Below are 19,079 nucleotides of genomic sequence, written 5' to 3'. Positions count from 1 at the left end.
CGCCTTACCCAGGTCCACGTCTCACAGCTGCCGTGGCGAAGCACGAAGCCCTAAGCAGTCCCGGGAAGAGCGGGGAAGCGCCAGGGCTCGGTATCCCTTCCGCGAGCTGTGCCAGAGCTCGTAAAGCCCTGTGACGTTTCTAAGACTCCACCAAATTTCTCTAGCGCTTTTTGTCCTTTGAAGGATCTTAATTAAGCCGTGCAGCTCCCCGAGCACTGACTAAAGCTGCTTTCCAAAGAGCCCGGCACAAGGCGCACGTCGCAGTTGGGCGCAGGGTGGCTGCGTTTCAGCTGGGTTCCCACCTGCTGCGTGGCCGAAGCGGAGGCACCGAAGCTTTAATCTCTGCCCTTGGAATCGAGGGCGCATGGGGAAGCTCCCCCCGATTTGCTGGATATCCACAGTTTCCAGCAAACTGACTTTGAATGTTAAACAACGTTTGGGTGCTCTGGACTCCGTGCCTAAGCCCAACATTTTCACGTTACGGTCATGCTGACAGGCAAGCAGCCAAGGAGGATTAGCCTCAGTGGCCCCGATCTCCTAGCGTGCACCTCACAGCTTTGTCTTTACCTCCCGGAGGCTTTTTGGTGATCCTCAGCACGAAGACCCACACACAGCGCCTGCCCTCTCCACCTTACCGAGGTGTCAGAGGCCTGGAATGTTTTTTTTTTTTCACGTGTCCACAGACCAGGGGCTGAGGAAATTGACTGAAATCCCACTGCAGAAAAGTCTCCTCTAATTTGGCTACTTCCCTGCCCACGGGTGAGTTGTTTGCGTTTTGAGGGGAGTTTTTGGGGTGCAGGCACCCTCGGGAGGCCGGCTGAGAGCTCAGCCCTGGCCTGAGCCCCCATGCCACGGCAGCGAGGTGCCCAAAGCAGCACTGCCCCGAGGTCCTGCCTGGCCCAGTGGGGACCCTGCTCCTCCCGCAGCTCTTCGGGTCGATGTTGCCATCTAGAGCCCATGCTACAACCATCATCTGCTCGCAGGGTGCCGGGAAGGAGTTGGTTTGGTTTGCTTTTAATTCACGGCAGCAAGTAAAAGCAGCGTGGCTGGGGTAGGGACAGAGCAGAAGGAGCAGATTCGTTGCTCCTCCGACTGAGACAGCTTAGACTGAGAACAACGCTGCTCAGTGCCTTGCCAGCTCTCCCCAGTTCAGGGCTTGGGCAGCTGACTGGTGGCCAGAGCTCAGCGCCGTTCTTGCAGCCCCAGCAGCCGTTCGACCCCTTCTCCCTTCTGCGATTTACCTTAATTGCTCCCCTCCCTCCATCATCAAACCAAAACGGTGCCCGCAGCTGCTGCCAGGAGGGAAGGGGCCCCGCTGGCATGAGCGACGCCCGCGGCAGCGCCCGCAGCAGCTCTGCCGACAGCTTCAGGTGAGGCCACGCCAGACCCAGCTCCACGGCCGGAGGGCGCGAGGCTCCCGCTCCCAAATCTCGCCTGCGAGAGCCGAACTTGGAAGGCGGCAGCGGTGACCCCACCCAGCCAGGAGCCGGCAGGAGGGCCACGGAGGCCCGCACCAGACATCTGAAACATTTTAAGTATGCTATGAACCAGCTGGACGGAGACGCACTTCTCCCCCTCCCGGCTCAGCTGCAGCTCAGGCTCCTCCTTTTCGTGGCTGCAACCCGAAAGCTCCCGCTCGCACCTGGGCGTGGGGAGGCTCAGAGTCCCGGGGGGGGGCGAGGGGGATCCCCAGGGCACTGCTTTCCCCAGACAGGAGCACAGACACTGCTGCCAGGACACTTGCTGGTGTGCAAGTTGCACCCCCACGAGGCCAGCACCACCCCCAGGGAGGCTGTGGCACCCCCCCGGTGCCACATCACCTGTCCCGTGGGAATGAAGGTGAGGGTTGAGGGTGAAGCAGGGCAAGGAAGGGCTGCTCCTGCAGGCAGCCAGGCTGTGGCAGAAGGCAGGTTATTGAAAGTCACCCCCAGAGCCATTTCGGAAGCTCCTGGCATTCATTCCTGCAGCTAAATGTGATCAGGGCCCCGCTGCTGGGCTTTGGGCCTGTCTGTAAGCAGCACAGAAAATCTCGGCTTCATTCCTGGTGCTCGGCACCCGCATCCCAACCCCAGGGACCTTTTTCCTGTGCAGGTATCTGCCCGCCCTCCCCTATCCAGGACTGGCTTTTCCCACCTGGCTCAGCACTCTGCACCTCGCTCATCGCAGCGTCAAGGGCAAAGCTAGAGCAGGACAGGGATCAGCACACACGAGGTGTCTATGTACACATTTACTCCATCTCCTTTTTAAAACCTGCCTGGCAATAGCTGCTACTTGAAATCCGAGAGCAAAACGTGGGGGTTTGCTCATGAGGGAGTCACAGGCTGCAGGGATGAGGAGGAGGAAGAAGCGCCCCCAGGGACCAGGCTCCAGCAGGCAGGCACGGGGGATGGGTTGGCCCCGGTCACCTCCTGTCCCTGGGCCAGGCGCAGCGTGGCTGCTGCTGCTGATTGGGATGAACCCTCCACGCAGACACAGCTCCATAACTGTCAATGATAGGATGAAAAAGGAGCAATTGCCCTTTGCAGAGGTGGCGGTACCTGGTGATGATAGGCAGCAGCATAAACCATGGCTAGAGTCATCTCTCCAGTAAGTAATACAATTTAGGATCTGATTCTGGACGCTCTGCTCAGCTACAATCTTTTACAGCAAAGAGACAGCCCACGCAGGTGTGACACAGGTAAGCAGCCCTCGTGCCTGTCCTCTGCCGCGCTCAGAAGCGTGCTCAGCCCTCCCTCTGCATCGCTCTGATGGAGGCCAGCTCTCCACTCCCTCAAAAACCAACTCTGCAGCCTTGTCCCCACCACCCAGCTGGGCGCTGCAGCCCGCACCACTGCCCAGCACAGCGCACCCACTGCACGATCCCTTCCCTGGGAACTTGGGCCTGGGGCTCCCAGCAGGAGCAGCCTTCCCACATGCTGGTGCTTGGATCCTGCTGGGCTCACCCGAACCCAAACCCAAACCCCACACACACCCCACCTGAGGCTCCCAGGAAACAGTGCTCCCAACAGGAGCCTTTTGGTAGCCCTCGACTTCCTTCGGTAGCCCTTTCACAACCCCACTCTCAGCGGGACTCTGCACACACGTGCTGCTGCTCGAGCCCCTCTCTCCTTCCCGTCCACCCGCATTCTCCTCCTCCACAACCTGCCTGTGCCGACAGCTACTTCTTTCTGCTCCTGTGCCTTCCTCTTCCCTGTCTCCCCCCCCTCAGTCACTCTCTCAGGAAATTAAAGATAATCCCCCCTTTTCTTGCTGCCGGATTCCCTGTTTAACATTCGCTGCGTGTGCTGCGCTGATTCAAAACGGGATTAGACTTTCTGGTGCTTTGATGTCAGCTGGGTTTTGGACTTAAGGCAGGGGGGAAAGAAAGCGTGCGTTAACAAACCCGGGTGCTGTCAGAGCCCGGGGCCCTTCCAGGACCAACCCCGCCACCCCAGTGCCAGCCGCGTGCAGTCCCAGCGCTGGGCGTTATTGTGTGGATACGGCAGGTTTCTGCCCCGACTGTTACCATACATCCCTGGGGAGGCTGAACGGCTCCCATCACGAGCAAGGTGTAATTAAACATATGAAAACACAGCTCGTTGACTGTCTGGCCTGCCAGGCCACCGGCATCGCGGCGGTACAGATCAGCGCGTACTCCGAGCCGCTCTGAGATGAGCAGGTGCGCTGGGATGGCTAAGGCGTAAATTCGCTTCCCGTTCCTGTAGCGTGACACGTGGGCCGTGGCACAGCCCAAGAATCAGGCATTTCCCTCTGCCTCGCCAGGCCTGAGTGTCTCCCTTTGGAGGATGCAGACTCGGGGTTATTTTTACCGGCCAGCGCCTCCTGCTAATCCCAGAACCGAGCACTACCCTTAAGTGGGTGAAGAGCTTATTATGGGCCTGGCATTTTTCTCACATCGTCTACAACAGTCTTGCTCAGCCTCTGAGACACCGCTCCTCAAACCCAATGATATCCAACAAGCCCACAGCACGGTTCAGAACTGGGGCACAGTCTTTGTCCCACACAGATCCTACACCAGAATAAAAGCTTTTTGCACAGGATGCTGCAGAGCCGTGACCAGGGCTGGCATCTGCGGGTGTCCCCTACTCCTGCTCATGCAGGACAGCCCTTTCCTGGAGTCTCCAGGGGCTCACAGGTGGTTTCTGCTGCACGTATCAGACCTGGTGCTCCAGCTCCGTTCCCACCGGTTCTGCTCTGTGTGGCAGCAGCGTGGAGACTGCAGACCTGGAGGTGTTTGGTTGTACCTGGAACCACCGAGGAGCCTCCACAGGTTGTTTGGGAGTGCAGCTCTGCAAACGAATGTGGCTCAGCAACAGCTGGGACCCACTTCCCAGCCCTGTCCCGAGGGAGGGAGCACAGCAAGCACTCGTGGAGCAAAGCTGGGGGTACACCTAAGTTCTCCCCAGGACCCAGCAGCTGTAATCCCTCCGTCACCCTCACCACGCCACTGTGCTGCAGCTCCAGCTGGAGGGTGCCCAAAGGCAGCGCTTCGGGCATCCTCCAGGATTGCCCAGGGACTCGGGAGCGCCTCTGCCAACAGCACAGTGTCTAATCCATTTTGCCCGGTGCACGCTCACAGACTTGATTAATGTCTGAAATGAGCTCCATCCATCATCGGGGAGTAAAGGAGATTAACTCCGCAGCACGCCTGCCTCACGTTGATCCCATTCTCCAGGCCTCTTGATTAATGGCGAGGCCGCCTTATCTGTCAGGCCAGGAAACACGAATATCCGGGCTGACGGGGGATGAAGGGAGGCACGGGTGCTTGGGCTGCAGCACACTGCCATCAGAGCCGTGCTGGCGAGCCCCTGATCCCCGCGCTGCCGGCTCTGCGGAGCCGTGCTCCGGCCTCTCCTCACCCTCTGCTCCTTCCTGCCAGCCCCGCTCTGCCCTGAGGGCAGGGAGGGCCGGAGGGAGAGCAGCCCCAGGTGGCTGATGCATCCCTGCAGGAATGTGGTGCAGAAAGCCAACGTCGGGTTCCATTTCCCTCTTGGGTCAGCGGGGCAGGCGTCGCTCTGTATCCACGGCGGGTTCAGAAGAGACAATTTGGAGGCTTGATGCAACCTGGGCAAACCTTCCCTGGAGGCTGCAGCTGAGGTTGCAGCTGACCGGTGCTGCAGAGGCCACTGGCTCGGCCAGGCTCGGCCCCGAGAGGAGCATTGTGAAGTGGATGCAGCAGATTAGCCGGGCCATCTGGACGGGCTCCAGCTCCTGCCCCTGGCTCGCTGCTGACGCTTCATTAACAGCTCCCTCCTTTCAGCTCCCGTCTCCTTGGCTTCTGCTGCGATCAGCTGGGCTGAGTTTTGTTGTCCTGTTTTTTTTTCCAAGTGGAAATTATTTCTCATTTCTTTTAACAATCAGGACACAGAGAAAGACGGGAGAGGAAGGAATTTCTAGGAGATGAAAGGGCTGGATTAAGGACACCGCTTTCGCTTTGTTATCCCTCCAGTGCAGCTAAGAAATTCCTTTCAGGAGGAGGCTTTAATTAACTACGTGTTTCTGACAGGAAAGGAACCTGCATCAGGAGATAGCTCCGCTTTCTTGGGTCTGCTAACGACTCCGGCTGCAATGTCAGCAACGCAGATTCACAGACACACGCTCTTAGACAAAACTTCTCACAAAACATTTCAAATTGCTTTACAAAGGCACTGTCACCCCAGTCTGGGGAAAACAGGCACAGCAGAAAAAAAACAGGCGTAAGCGAGGCGCGTGCTGCCGGCAGGCTCCATGTGCGCTGAACCACAGAGCCACGGTGGCTCAAGATGTGGGGCCGGGCCTTTGTGTAGAGGAATAACCCAGGGCAGGAGGCAGCAGAAATATCTCCAGTGCCTTCCAGACCAACCGCCCTTCTCACACACCGGGAGAATCAGGGGAAGAGGAAAGAAAGAGGCCTGGTGGCAAACCGGGACATTTAGAAAGCATTACGCTGCTGTATCTGCATCCTCTACTGCCGCAAAACCCTTCAGGAACTGAGTCAATCAAAAATAACATTTGGGGCTGATTTTTATCCAGATGAACTCTCTCCAAGTATTTTAAGGCCAGCAGCAAATCGGCCTACTTAGGGCTTGTTTAACCCTTCTGCTGAAACCCGCATCAAGTCTGAAAGAAGCACCAGAAAACAGCAACCATCCTGGTCGCGTCCCGGGAGCCTGAGCTGCAGGACTGGACGTGGTGCTGAGCCGCACCCAGCAGGGCACAGACCGCCCTGCGCCCCGACCCGCGCCTTCCTTTCTGCAGCCCAGCCTCCTGCGGAGAGCCGGACACAACAGACCAAAAATCCACGCGGATTGCCAGAGGAAGTCTCCCTCCGTCTCACACAATGGTAGTAATTCCTGCAAGGGAAACGTCTCCCCTGATCCCCCTGAGAATCGCAGTTGCCTTTTTTTAAGCCGTGTTAAACAGGTAGCTCGTACTGTACTGAACCCTCGCCTTGCTCCTCTCCCGTCTTTCCACCTAATGAACTCCCAGCTGATAAACAAACGCTTATTGCTGCTGCTGAATGCATGCCTCTGCTCTTAGCCCTGGGGCTGTGAAATGCTAAGTGGTTTACCAATTACTGTTTTCATAAATGATCGTCATTTTACTTTTTCATTATCATTTTAAAAGGTTCCCACCTCTTCCGACGCCCTGAGCCACCGCCTGCAGCGGGTCAGATGTCTCGGCTCCCAGTGGCAGCACACAGCAGATCTGGCTGGTTTGCCAGGGGCAAGAGGGGAAAGAAACATCTGGCTGCTGCAGAGAACCGCCTGCCAACGGAGCCCAGCCTGCCCTGGGGCTCGCAGGTCTCCGTCAGGAGGGGTTCCCATCCGATGCTATCAACACTAACGGCTCCCCTCTCAACACAAGACCTCGCTCCCACTTGCGATTTGTTTTGTATTTTACAAGTTCTGGGCCTCTCCTCTCCTCCAACTTGAGAATTTCCTGGGAGACGCTATCAAACGCTTTACCGGACTCATGTAAATTCAGCGTACCGCGGCTCAGAACATCAGCTATTATTGCTCTCCTGCCCCTGCTCGGAGTCAGGCAGCAGGATTGCAGTATCTGGTTATAAAACACCACCTCGTGTTTTGATAGCTCTGTCATAAATCCTTGTGCCTGGATTTGCAATTTCATGTGACAGCTCTTCCCAGGCGGCGAGCGGAGTTTATCTCGTCTCCCTGACTTGAACCTCTCAGGCTTTTCAGTTTTGCTTCATCTCAGATCTGTAACATCAGATCAGCAGTTCAACACTGTCATCATCCTCACTGAGAGGGTAAGCAGAGCCATCGCTGCGGGTTGGGCAGACATCTATTCTTGTTTATTCCTCCCACCCCCTCCAGCAAAACAGCCTCTTGCTCTCCTCCTGAGCCCCGTGCGCAGTTATCCACGAGCTACAGATCCGAGCTGAAACTTTTGTTCCCATTCAGACTCAGGAGGAATTCAAGTTCCAGCTGTCTCTTCCTTGTGCTAATGCCTGCTCTCATAAAAGGGAAGCAAGGCAACTAACACCGTACCCTGAGGCTGGATTTGTCTCCCTCGGGGCTCCTGGCCATTTCTGGCTGACACGGAGAGCTGCCTGCAGCTTCTTATCTTCGCCAGCGGGATCTGCCTGTTTCGCTGAGTGTGCATCCACATCCCTGACCTCTGCACACTGGCCACGGCCAGCCTGCAAGCCTCTCTGCTTCCCCGTCACGGGGCAAGCCCTGCTTGGCCCCTCCTTGTTATTTTTGGCTGTGCTTTTGTCTCTGGGATCCTCTCAGCTTTAGCAATGAAAACCAAACCACAGAAAGCTGCTGCCTTGGCCTTTGGCTCGCTGTGAGCAGCCAGACAGGGCAGAGGCTGAAGGCTGAAACCTCAAATTAGCAGCGTGGTGCTGGAATTAGGCAGGACTGACCAGGTAGCCCAGATCTTTCATTTCAGCAGGAGGAAGCCTGCAGGGAGAGAGGTGGTGGTCATCTAGCTTCGGATAAATGGCCACTTTGTTCTAATTAACAAGAAATCCAGTGGGGATAACAAGCATTTAGGTAATTGTTGAGCTAAGTGTTCCTGTAAAGGCATGTGTGGTTTTAGTGAGCAGCTGAGAAAGGGAATTTACTCTGCTGCCTTCATTAGAAATTCACACATGTAAGAGAAAACAGCCTGAGAGTTGGGAAACGGGGGGTTTGCTCGGAGCTCAGCCTCAGGCCGTGGCTCCAGGTTCATTAATACCAGCTTGGGGCAGCACCCGAGATCAGGGTAGCACTGCTCCGATTCACGTAAGGCATCAGAATACAACAGCAAATTCCTTCCAGCCAACTAGACGGCACGTGCAGTGTACATCCAGACCGATGACAGCAAGACCTGGATCACCACCAAGTTGCCTTGATGAAGCTGCTCCTAATTTATTTATTTTTTAAATCAAGCAATTAGATTCAGCACATATCCGTCTGTTGTGCTACAAACAGTCGTGCTGGGATAATCATTGCAGGGAGGTGTAGGAGACGCTGCCTGAGCCAGCGCTGCTGTAGAGAGAATTACTGACAATTTTTGACCTCAAGCTCAGCGTGGGGTTTAGAGAAATTTTTTAACTTTGCCACGTGCCATTCTCTTTCCCTGTAGATGAGAAGCGGTAGCAAAGACAGTTTCTAGGAAGAAGGGAGGCAAAACAGGTCAGTAGCTGGAAAATACCAATTTTGCCTGAAAAAGAGGAAGTGAGACTGATATGCAGCTACTGCCGAGAGACACGAGCAGTCAGGTACTCAGCCAGGCTGGAGGGTCGACGCATCACGTCTAACATCCCAAATGAAATCATGCCTACCCCTCAGGCCACGGCAAGGGCTAAACTTCACTTATTACGCCATTTGATCAATATAAACAAGGACAAAGAGCTGAGCGGCAAGCAGAGCTCCATCCTCTCAGTCTGGAGTTGTGAATACAGAGACCACGGAGCTACAGGGAAGGGTTTACAACCCAGCTCCTCTCTCCAGGGTGCAAATCGGAGTAGTAGCTAGGTGCTAGATAAATATTAATTTCTCACCTAATGAGAAAGTATTTGGTGAAACAGCTAGCGAAAGGCTTCAGCAGTGCAGTAACAGAGGCTGGTGCTGCGCTCAACCCCCAGGGATGCCGCGGTTCTACTCGTACTGGGTAAGACAGGACCTCCAGCTGGGACAGACGCAGGAAATGGAGCTCATTACTGAAATGCAAGAGCCTTTCAGGGTTAAGCCACTGTTAAACAAGCCAGATTCATTCCCCAATCACAGAATTTGCCTAGCAGCAGCCTTGGAAGATTACTATCTTTCTTCATAACAGTGATATTGCAGACAGGACGGTTGAAGGATAGTTGTGATGCAGAGGTTGCAGGAAGAAGTAATTGTTTGTTTTATAACCAAGGGCTGAACTCCATTTCCACGCCTAGGCTGTTGAGATGGCAGTTCCCTGATTTTGTTAATTACTATATCTTTCTTCTAATTTAATACATGTTTTCAAGGGGTTAACGTCTCAATCTTCCTTGTAATTACATGGAATGGTTAGTACAACTCCTCGGCTACATCCCCGGGTCCCCTGAGTGCCCGTCCCTGCTCGTTTCCAGCAGACGAGCAGTCACAGAACTCGTCCTTCCGAGATCTGCTGCCTCTGAACGCTCAGCCTGATATTAAGCTGATTGCCGTGGCAGTGAGCGCTGCACACAGCCAGGCTGCACGTCGCTGATTGCTGCAGCTCCTGTTCCACTCCTTCCACCTAACCCTTCAGCTCGGGGGGGCTGGAAGACCACCCCTTCTTTGGGATGAGAACTTTCCCAGGCTGTTGGCATAAAAGGGAGGCCCAAACCTCGTCGAAGCCTGACGCTGAAGGCTCGGTAATAAAACAGGCACATGCGGGTGATGTGAACGCAGGGCGCTGAGCGCGGTGCCGTCACCGCAGCTGACACGCGTGCAGCAGGGACGGAGTGGCTGGGGTTTGCCGTGCCCCTACAGCTGACAAGGAGGAATTACAGCTCCCCTCACACGCGAGGCAGTTTCACAGATGAACAATACTTGAGAATGCAAGTTAAAAATACTGTTATGCTTTCGGAACTGCTAAATTTAAACAGCAGGTTCCTGCTTTGAAAGCTGAAAGACAGTTCCTCTCCAGAGAAAGGGAGTAGGAGCCTGTCTGTGCAGGGAAAACGTTTGGAATAGCAGCAGCCCACCCGTTTCCCATGCAATCTCTGCACTTCAGGACTAGATTAGGCATAATCACACAAAGGCACTCGCTGCAGATGACTACACCCTGTTCCCAACAGCTCTCCTGCCTTAACTCCATCATCCCGGTGCACAAACCGAGGCTTGTTTGGCAGCAGTAACCCCGTACAGATGAGCACTAAGATTTACCCAAGATGTAAAAGGAAAAGGGTATTAAGAAAATATTAAGTGACTCAGAAACGCCGCCTTTCCCACAGACTGTGCAGGTTCAAAACTGCCTTATACACCATGGCTATCTACTGGAGAGAAACCTGCCGGGCAAATCACTTACAAAGGCAACTCCAGAGACTGAGTAAACCCCCTCATACAATATAAAAGATGAACTGGCCCCATCCTGTCTCCAGTTCTTAAGAGCCCAGGCAAAGCATGCTGCAGGTCTCTGTCTACCAGGCGGTCCACTAGAGGACAACCTAATAATGATGAACGGCTTCCGCTGACGTGGTGAAAAGCCCAGAACTGTCTGTCAGATTTGCTGCTGTCAAACCTGACTCACAGCCCATGCTGGGCTTGTTGCTAGCACATACCCAGGGCCTCCTTTTTAATGGCACGTGTCACTTCTAGTCCTGATTGATACAGATTTGCAAAGCCTCCCCCCCCACAAATAAAATTAAAAAATGGTCCCTATGGCTGGTGTCAGCCTTTGTTACTACAGGGAGAGGGAAGCAAAGGAGATGTCCAGGCAGAGATCTAAGTTTTTATGAAGTAAACTTAATCCCTTACGCCGCACTAAACCTCAGAGAAAGCTGCCTGTTGCTGCTGGTTTTCTTGCAGACTTCTGACACGATACCACACTTCAGCGCAGGAAACGTTTGGAGGTATGGAACGATCTGATAGCAAAGGGTGATTTATCAAACCACAACAGAGGAACGCAGCTCATGGACAAACAGTGGACGGGAAGCATAACAAAATCATCAGCTCTGACACTGCACCCAGAGCAGGGCACTCTCTCAAAACCCAAGGGGGGGTTCTTGCCTGGTATTTTTAAGGCCAAAAGAAGGGGAACACAAAACCCGAGCTAGAGATCAAGCTGAGTTCTGGAGCTACGAAGCAAATGAGCTGTAAGAGCAGAAAACAGCAGAGGATTAATTACAAGTGAAGAATCTCAGGTGGGAATTAGAGTCAGAGGGGTGAGAAGGTTAAAACAACAGTTTTTGGAGGGCGATCTGGTGCCCCAACACCCCCCAGCTCCACTTGCAGGGACTTGCCTATGAGTCAGGGACGAAAAGGGCATCTGCAAGAGGAAAATCCACAGCGAAAGGCAAGAGAGCAGAGCTACTTAAAAGGCAAAAGCTGGTCCTCCTCTCCTACTGACGCCAGCGAGAGAAGGCTGGCTGTATGCAACGGGAGGGTGCAAGCCCCAGCCGGCCGTCGGGGGGGCTGCAGGAAAGCGATGCGAAGGGGCGCTCGCCGCAGCCGTAGGCAGGCAGCGGCCAGAGCTCGGCTGGGAGCCGGCGACCCTCGGCTGCCCCTCGGCGACCCTCGGGCATCCCCTCCCAGCCGCCGCCGCCGGCGGGCTGCTGCTCTCGGGCGCCGTGGCCGCCGGCTCGGCTGCTCCTTGATGTCAGTACCTGCTTCGGGCTCGGCGGGGCGGGAGCGGGCGAGCGGAGCGCAGCGCAGCCGAGCCTCAGCCTCAGCCCCCCGCAGGACGGACCCCAGCGCCTCCGCCGAGCCCCCGAGGCCACCGCTCGCCCAGCTCGCTCCGTGCCATGGCCCCCGGTAACTCTTCGCGTAACTTCTCCGCGCCGGAGGCTCGGAACGGCTCAGGTGAGAGGGGGTATGGGGGGGGAGAGGCCGGGGCAGAGCTCCCGGGGAAGGGGTCCCGCGGAGGCTGCCCGGCCTCGCACCTCTCGGAGGCCGGGAGCCTTCAGCACCGGCGGGAGGACAGCTCCGGGCCCCGGCCTCCGGCACCTCCTGGCCCCGCAGCCTCCGGGCCTCGGCGCCAGGGAGGGGAGGCTGGAGCCCGGCCGGCCTCCGGGAGGGGAGGCAGGAGCAGAGAACGAGCAGGGAGGGGAGCAGAGAGCATCCCCCCCCCCCAGCCTCCTGTTCTCTCTGCTCAGGTCGATGGTGGAGGGGTGGGCAGGGCGGTCCTCAAGGGTACGAGGCAGTGGAACTCTCCCCCAGAAGGTGGTTGCAGGTGGATTTTTAGGTCCTCTCCCCCGGCGTGTCCTATAGAATCTAAAAGTAGGATTACGGTGCTTCCTTCCAAAAGGCACTGAAGATGCAGCGCGCTATGCATCGGGGCATGGCTGAGGACAACAATCACTTTTGGATAAAAGATGTATGCTGGTCCTCGCTGAGTTCACACAGTGCAGTTCCCTTTGGTCTTTTTCCGGAGTAGCAGGGCAGCCACAAATCTCCAGGCAAGGAGAAATCAATGCCTCAGAGTAGCTGCTTCTGTGTACAAACAGACACTCGGATCTGCACAGAAGCAGCATTGAAAATTCAGATTCAATCATCTCTAAAGCCTCTTTGTTCTTGAGATGAGAGAACTTTCTGAGTATTTGACAATCATCTACTTCTCACTCCATCCCATAATACACATGCAAACTCCAGCTTCATGCTAGCCTCCAGCTAATAACGCTTGAAACTCCTGCCTGTATGAACACCGACATCAGGCAAGCTGCTACAGCACTATATGCATCTGCCTTCCACACAGAGCCCTCGGGCTTGCACACACTTTGCTCTAAGGCCAGCTGAGCTCCCTTGAAACATTACAGGGTCACCGCGAGCACTGCTATTACACTGCAAAAAAGGGTCATTTTGTCCCAGTTTTCAGCTAAAGAAGCAGCCTTCACACTTTAATCATATAATCCATTCCCACCACGTTCTCAACAAAGTTTGGGGCTAAAAGAAAGGAGAGCAGAGCTCCCAGTAGCTACCCACGGAATAGCAGAACCACGTTCGGCATCCCCCAGCCTCCAGTCTCCCATCTCCCAGCATCAAGGTGTGAGACCTGTCTGTCTGTTCAGGGGATGCACAGGCCGGATGCTGAAGAGTAAGTGTCAGGTCTCAGTAGGATGCTGATAACACTTATCTATGGACAGCCACTTAAGAGGGGGCATTTCCTTGCAGACCAAGTGGCGCAGCAACTGCTCCGCCGGAGCCTGGCCTTGGGTACATCTATTCTGCCTGCGTCCTAGTAGCAGAAAAATGGGGCAGCATCAGCTCATGCCCCACTTCCAGGAGCTCTGAAACACCACACATGGGTGCTACGACACACACACGCACACACACTTTTCCAGCCAAGGGCCAGACAAATGGTGCAGCCTCAGTTATTTTGCTAACTCAGTCAAGCTTCTCTCGCACACCAAAGTAAATCCACAGACATTTGTACTCAAGAATTGTAGGTGTCAGCAAATACCACCCCAAACAGACACCACTTTGGCAGAGAATGCTTGAGGAGTATGTTATCTCACTTCATTTCATTTCCAGTATTTCCCTCAGTTATGTTGGAGGAGGTGACCTCACTCCTACAGGTGGAGGCTGCTGAGGAAAAGCAATAGTACAGTAACTGAAAAGCGTTTCCAATCGCTTTGAATCATCTGCGACTCAATGAAAGGCTTAGAGGCTGTCACGCATGTCTTTGTAACAGCCACACAAATTACTCACACAAAGCCCTCCCCTAAAAAAAACAAAACAGGTCCCATAGGAAGGCAGGGAGTAATGAGATGAAAGGAGGCTTGCCTCAGCTGAGCAGGGTGATTTCAGACTGTCACACCGCGCACGTGGCACTTGCACAACGCAGAGCACCTCCAGCAGTGCCTCAGGTACAACCTGATGGGCACAAGAGCAGAAATCTGTTGGTTGGTGCTGTGGGCTCGTGGCTTCAGTGTGATTTTAAACCCTGATAGGGACGAGGAGAACGTGAATTTGATTATGTCTGGGCCTCTCACCTCAACGAGCAATATTCAAGCATTGGTGCTGATAAGCTAGGTGCTATCGCAATAATTTTGCTTTGGAAATCCACCCACATCCAGAACCCACAGAGAGCAGCCTTAAGCCATGTTTTTGCTCCTTGTAGAGGTGGGGCATTCCCTGATTTAGGACCACACTGAAACCTACTCCCAACCCTGCCTGGCCCCCACACCTGGATTTCTTCTCCACGGAAACTAGAGAAAGGGAGAGGGGCAGGGAAGGAAGCCAGGAAGGAGACGTGCTCTGGCCTAACCCTGACACAGAGCTGGGCCACAGCTGCAGTACAGTCCCAGATCTCCCAATTTAGATAAACATTAGTTACGTGCCAGCACGGTCAATGAACTTTGTCTCGTACTGAACGACAGATAAACCACCCAACAGACAAACTGAAGTTTTCTGACAGCAGCTTGATTGTCACCTGTATCTGGATTTTGGCACCCAGGTAGAGGCTTGTTTCTCTGATGTGCAAAGTTGCCTCGCGCACCACCTTCCAAGCAGGCCAGACATCCAGTATTCTCTGGAAAGTCACTATCACTTCCCTGGGGGATGCTGGCAGAAGCAGAGGCACACCAGCCTGATGTTAGCCCCCAACAAGGCCGGGGTTGTTTCAGGGCAGGACAGAAGTACGTCAGGAGAGCCGAGGAAAGATGCCTACAGAGCCAGTAAGACTTGGGGTGGGGTGGGGGTGTGCTGCATACCCTGCACAGCAGGGGAGGAGGTGTCACATCCCCAGCTAAGCCTCCTCAAGGACAGCAGAGGGTCTTAAACATCTCTCCAAGCTACGTCTTCGAGGGGGATCCAGGTCCCAGACAGGGCAAGCAGACATATCTAGAGGTGGTCTCTGGGTTGCACTCATGATTTTGGTTTGTTTTGGCAGTAGCAGAGAAGCCAGCACCGTACACCAACGTGATCATGCCTAGTCTCTTCAGCATCATCTGCTTCCTGGGCATCGTGGGGAACCTCATCGTCATCTACACTATCGTCAAGAAGAAGAAGCTGAAGTGCAAACAGACCGTGCCTGACATTTTCATCTTCAACCTCTCCATTGTGGATCTCCTCTTCCTCTTGGGCATGCCCTTCCTCATCCACCAGCTCCTAGGCAATGGCTCGTGGTACTTTGGAGCTCCCCTGTGCACCATCATCACTGCCCTGGACACCAACAGTCAGATCACCAGCACCAACATCCTCACAGTGATGACCCTGGACCGTTATCTGGCCACGGTCTATCCTCTGAAATCCACCTACGTCCGTACCCCCTGTGTTGCAGCTCTCGTTATCTGCTTGGTGTGGCTCCTCTCCTTCCTGACGATCATTCCCGTGTGGATGTACGCAGGCCTTATGCCTCTGGAGGATGGGACTGTCCGCTGCGCTCTCCTGCTTCCCAACCCAGAGACTGATATTTACTGGTTCACCCTCTACCAGTTCATGCTGGCGTTTGCTGTGCCGTTGATTGTAATCTGCGTGGTCTACTTCAAGATCCTGCAGCACATGGCCACCACCGTGGTCCCACTGCCCCAGAGGAGCCTCCGGATACGTACCAAGAAAGTCACCCGCATGGCGGTTGCCATCTGCTCTGCCTTTTTCATTTGCTGGGCCCCCTTCTACATCCTCCAGCTGGTTCACCTCGGCATTGACACCCCATCCATGGCCTTCTTTTACGCCTACAACTTTGCCATAAGCTTGGGCTATGCCAACAGCTGCCTCAACCCCTTTCTCTACATTACCCTCAGCGAGACCTTCAAGCGCCAGTTCTTAGTGGCCATCCGCCCCGCAAAAGAGCCATGTCGCAACAGCAGCTCTGTCAACAACAACAGCATGACAGATGCCAGCGTATGCCTAAAACTGGCACCAGAATCCACTCAGCAGACTCAGTTTCTGGAGGACTTCTCCCCACGTTCACTGCCCGTGACTGTGGCTGTTCACTAGGGGACACTGAAGTCACCACAGCAGAAAGCTTTCCCATCTGTGTGCTTCTGCTAGGCAGAGCAGCAGCTTCAGGCAGTTCTTGGTGAAGCATGTAACTCCAGGCTTCAACCTCCAAGAGTCCAGGTGCCTCCCCTCTCCACTGCAGGGCTCTGCTCCTCCGCTGCCCTGGGTTTCCAAGATGCTGCACACTGCTGCTTCTTTCCACCCCTGCACAGCAGGGCTCTTCTGTCACACCAGACATTGGGCCCCCAAAGAGGATGAATGGAAAAGAGAGAAAGGACAGAAGGATTTCAAGGGGGAATGTCACCCTGGAAGAGCAAAGCCTCTACCAACAACACTGCCCAAAGACTCCCCTGCCTCTTGGCACGGCCGGTGTTCTAAGCACCATGACAATATGGAGCCTCTGGATTCAAAACTTGAGCCTTCAAAATACAGCTTCGTATACTTGTTTTTGGTAATATATCTGAGCTGGGAACTTTGATGCCTGTGCTCATAACCTGGAAGCAAATTGAAGTGAGAGCAATCTTGGGGACAGGTGTCTCACCTATGTCCGCTGCTTGGCCTTTTGGTCCAGCACCATCTGCCTCCAGTGGGCCATATCGTTTGGCAACCAAGGTATTTTCAGAAGCTGGCTAATTTTGATGCTAATCCTAACTATTTCAAGCAAAATCAGGCAGATAGCAATTGCACTGCTTCAAGGGACTGCGAACAATTCTCAGAACTACTGCTAACACCAGACTTGTGGCTTTTCATGCCAATGAGCCTATTTTCACACTGCTAGTTCCTCCTGCTGCTCGTGCCTCGCAGTCTGCATGGCCATCAGGGAACCCCAGGTACCAGGCTTTAAAGATGACTCTGGAAAACACAGTGTGCAGAGATCTGTGGATCAAGAAGATATGGAAAGGCAGCTCAGAGGAAGCAGAGCTGCTTACGCAGCTTCTTCAAAATAATAAACGCTTTAAAAAAAAGTTAGAGGGAAAATTAAATGTCTAGTTTGCATATGAGGCTTTAACAGTTGAAGATTAGGAAATTGCTTTGCTTGTTACAAAGACTAGAGAAAAGCCAGCACAGATCAGCTAGAGGCAGGGGATTATACTGACAGAGACTCCTGGGGAATAGTGCAGGCATTGTTAAACACCTTGTCAAACATGGAGGAACTGTTTGCCGCAGATTAATTTAATATAAAAAGGCATTAAAAACATCTCACAGCACAGAAGAATTTGTTACCACACTTCTGGTTTCATGCTGCCAGCCACCCACAATATCCCCAGAACTGAAATTCACCCTTACGCAGCCGAACAGCCAGACTACCACCTGCACAGGACTTCTGAAGCCTTCAGGTGTGCCTAGTGCACACAGCGCGCTTGCAGGTATTTTTAAACACAGCCAGTATTTCATTCTACACCCCCCAGAGAACAAACAGCCATTCACTCACCTCTAGCGATCAGAGCAGATCATAACAAACCTCGTAACAGGAGCCCTGCATTTCCATTCCAGGCTCTGCCAGCTTCCACCCACCACAGAAGCACATCCACACTGTGACTCCGTGGTATTTTGTCAATTTTCTCCCCTTTTTTCCCTGGACAACAAAGCCAGACAGGCACGTATAGAGATATCAAACTATGACTTTAAAAATCTTCGCCCCCATTTAAATTCCAGGAATTTTCACCTGTGCTGGTTTTCACGGGACTTCTTTGCTCTTTGGTCAGCATTTTCCCCGAAGAGCTCAGGAGCGAAGGTCGAGGAAGCTGTGTGCTGTGCCAAGACAGACTTGCTCTCGAGACAAGTGAAACCATTGTTGTAACTTTCTTCTACAAGGAAGTCAAAGGGAGGACTGGGACTCTTATCTGTGAAAGGTGGTAAAGGTTGAGTGCTTTTTTCCCCTCCTTTAATACCAGCAGCGAGGAAAGCGTAAAGGAAAGGAAAAACAACTGAACTGTCAGAGCTCTCAGAGCAGCATATTAAAGATGTTATCTTGCTTACAGTAAAGGTGTTTATGGTTGAGCCAATCTATTCCCATCCTAAATGAGTCAGGCTGACCTGGTACGGCCAAGCCCCGTGCTCAAAACCACCAGGGCACAGGGGGCTAACCATGGAGCAAGGCCAGAACCAGCTGGTGCAATGCTGGAAAGGGTCTCCATGGGGAAAGCCTTTTCCAGACCCCATCACACCGACATCAAGGCACAGTACACTGGCACCTCCCCAGGACAGAGTCCTCACATAGATGAGATCTAAAGGGGGAACAGCTCTGCTAGACAGACCTGATCCCAGTGCAAGGGATGAGGGCTCCCCGTTCAGCCCAAGTCCCAGCAGAGGCACCTGCCCCTTCCCAGTTACGTTCCTCCCGCCCACCTGCAAGGATTCCTTAGCCCAGATGTTCAAATGCTGTCTGCAGGCTCCCTCCCTCCCCATGTACATCCGTAACAACTGCAGCAAATGCTCTTCAGGAACAGAGGGATGCAGACACCTGTGGATTTGCTAGGAAGAGAGGTGCAGACAGAAAGCAAACCAAAGAACAGACAGCATATAGCTTTTTGCCACATCCTCTAGGTCACCCCAAAGCACTGGGCAAGATGAACAAAAGCTGCTCCTTCGAACCCAAATCTTTTGCTCAAAGGTGTCCCCCTACCTAGGGTGTTTTAAGGAGTTCTAGTAGCTAAATAGCCTCTGCGTAGCCGGTGTACCTCTGCTGCCTCCCCGGCAGTAACCCCTCCTGCCCTGCTGCTGCGTGGGATGCAATGGAGGGACAGGATGCCATTCCTTTACTGACACCACCACCCTATACTGCTGGACACCCTCCCCAGAGACCACCTTTAAGGACTCAGACACAGCCTTGCTGCTGAGGAGCTGCACCCCCTCCTGCCTGCTGGGCCACATCCAGCCCCAGCCCTCCTCCAGCACCCTGCCCCAGAGCTCAGCACGGTGGCAAGCCAGCATTTTCTGCCCCACACCCCCTCGGCGTGGCCAACACTAAACATCCCACTCCTTTCCACTATTTCCCGAAGCAGATTCTGTTGAGTCAAAGAGCCTGTCAGT

The 19,079-nt window shown here is 54.0% G+C and overlaps 2 protein-coding genes across 2 annotated transcripts in view; one reads left to right on the top strand and one right to left on the bottom strand.

The window, feature by feature from the left end:
- CASKIN2 (CASK interacting protein 2) overlaps positions 1-19,079 on the bottom strand; it is a 79,929-nt gene that overhangs the window by 34,408 nt on the left and 26,442 nt on the right. The gene's annotated exons all lie outside the window — the stretch shown is intronic.
- On the top strand, positions 10,681-17,676 carry MCHR1 (melanin concentrating hormone receptor 1). The gene is made up of 2 exons (XM_048064220.2): positions 10,681-11,966; positions 14,995-17,676. Exons 1-2 carry the CDS (start codon positions 11,909-11,911, stop codon positions 16,041-16,043), a joined length of 1,107 nt encoding a protein of 368 aa, XP_047920177.2. The 5' UTR covers positions 10,681-11,908; the 3' UTR covers positions 16,044-17,676.

Source organism: Anser cygnoides, chromosome 19, assembly GCF_040182565.1.
Source record: "Anser cygnoides isolate HZ-2024a breed goose chromosome 19, Taihu_goose_T2T_genome, whole genome shotgun sequence".
NCBI classification, from domain to species: domain Eukaryota; kingdom Metazoa; phylum Chordata; class Aves; order Anseriformes; family Anatidae; genus Anser; species Anser cygnoides.
The sequence above is the reverse complement of the archived record's forward strand: the minus strand, read 5'-3'. Positions and strand labels throughout refer to the sequence as shown.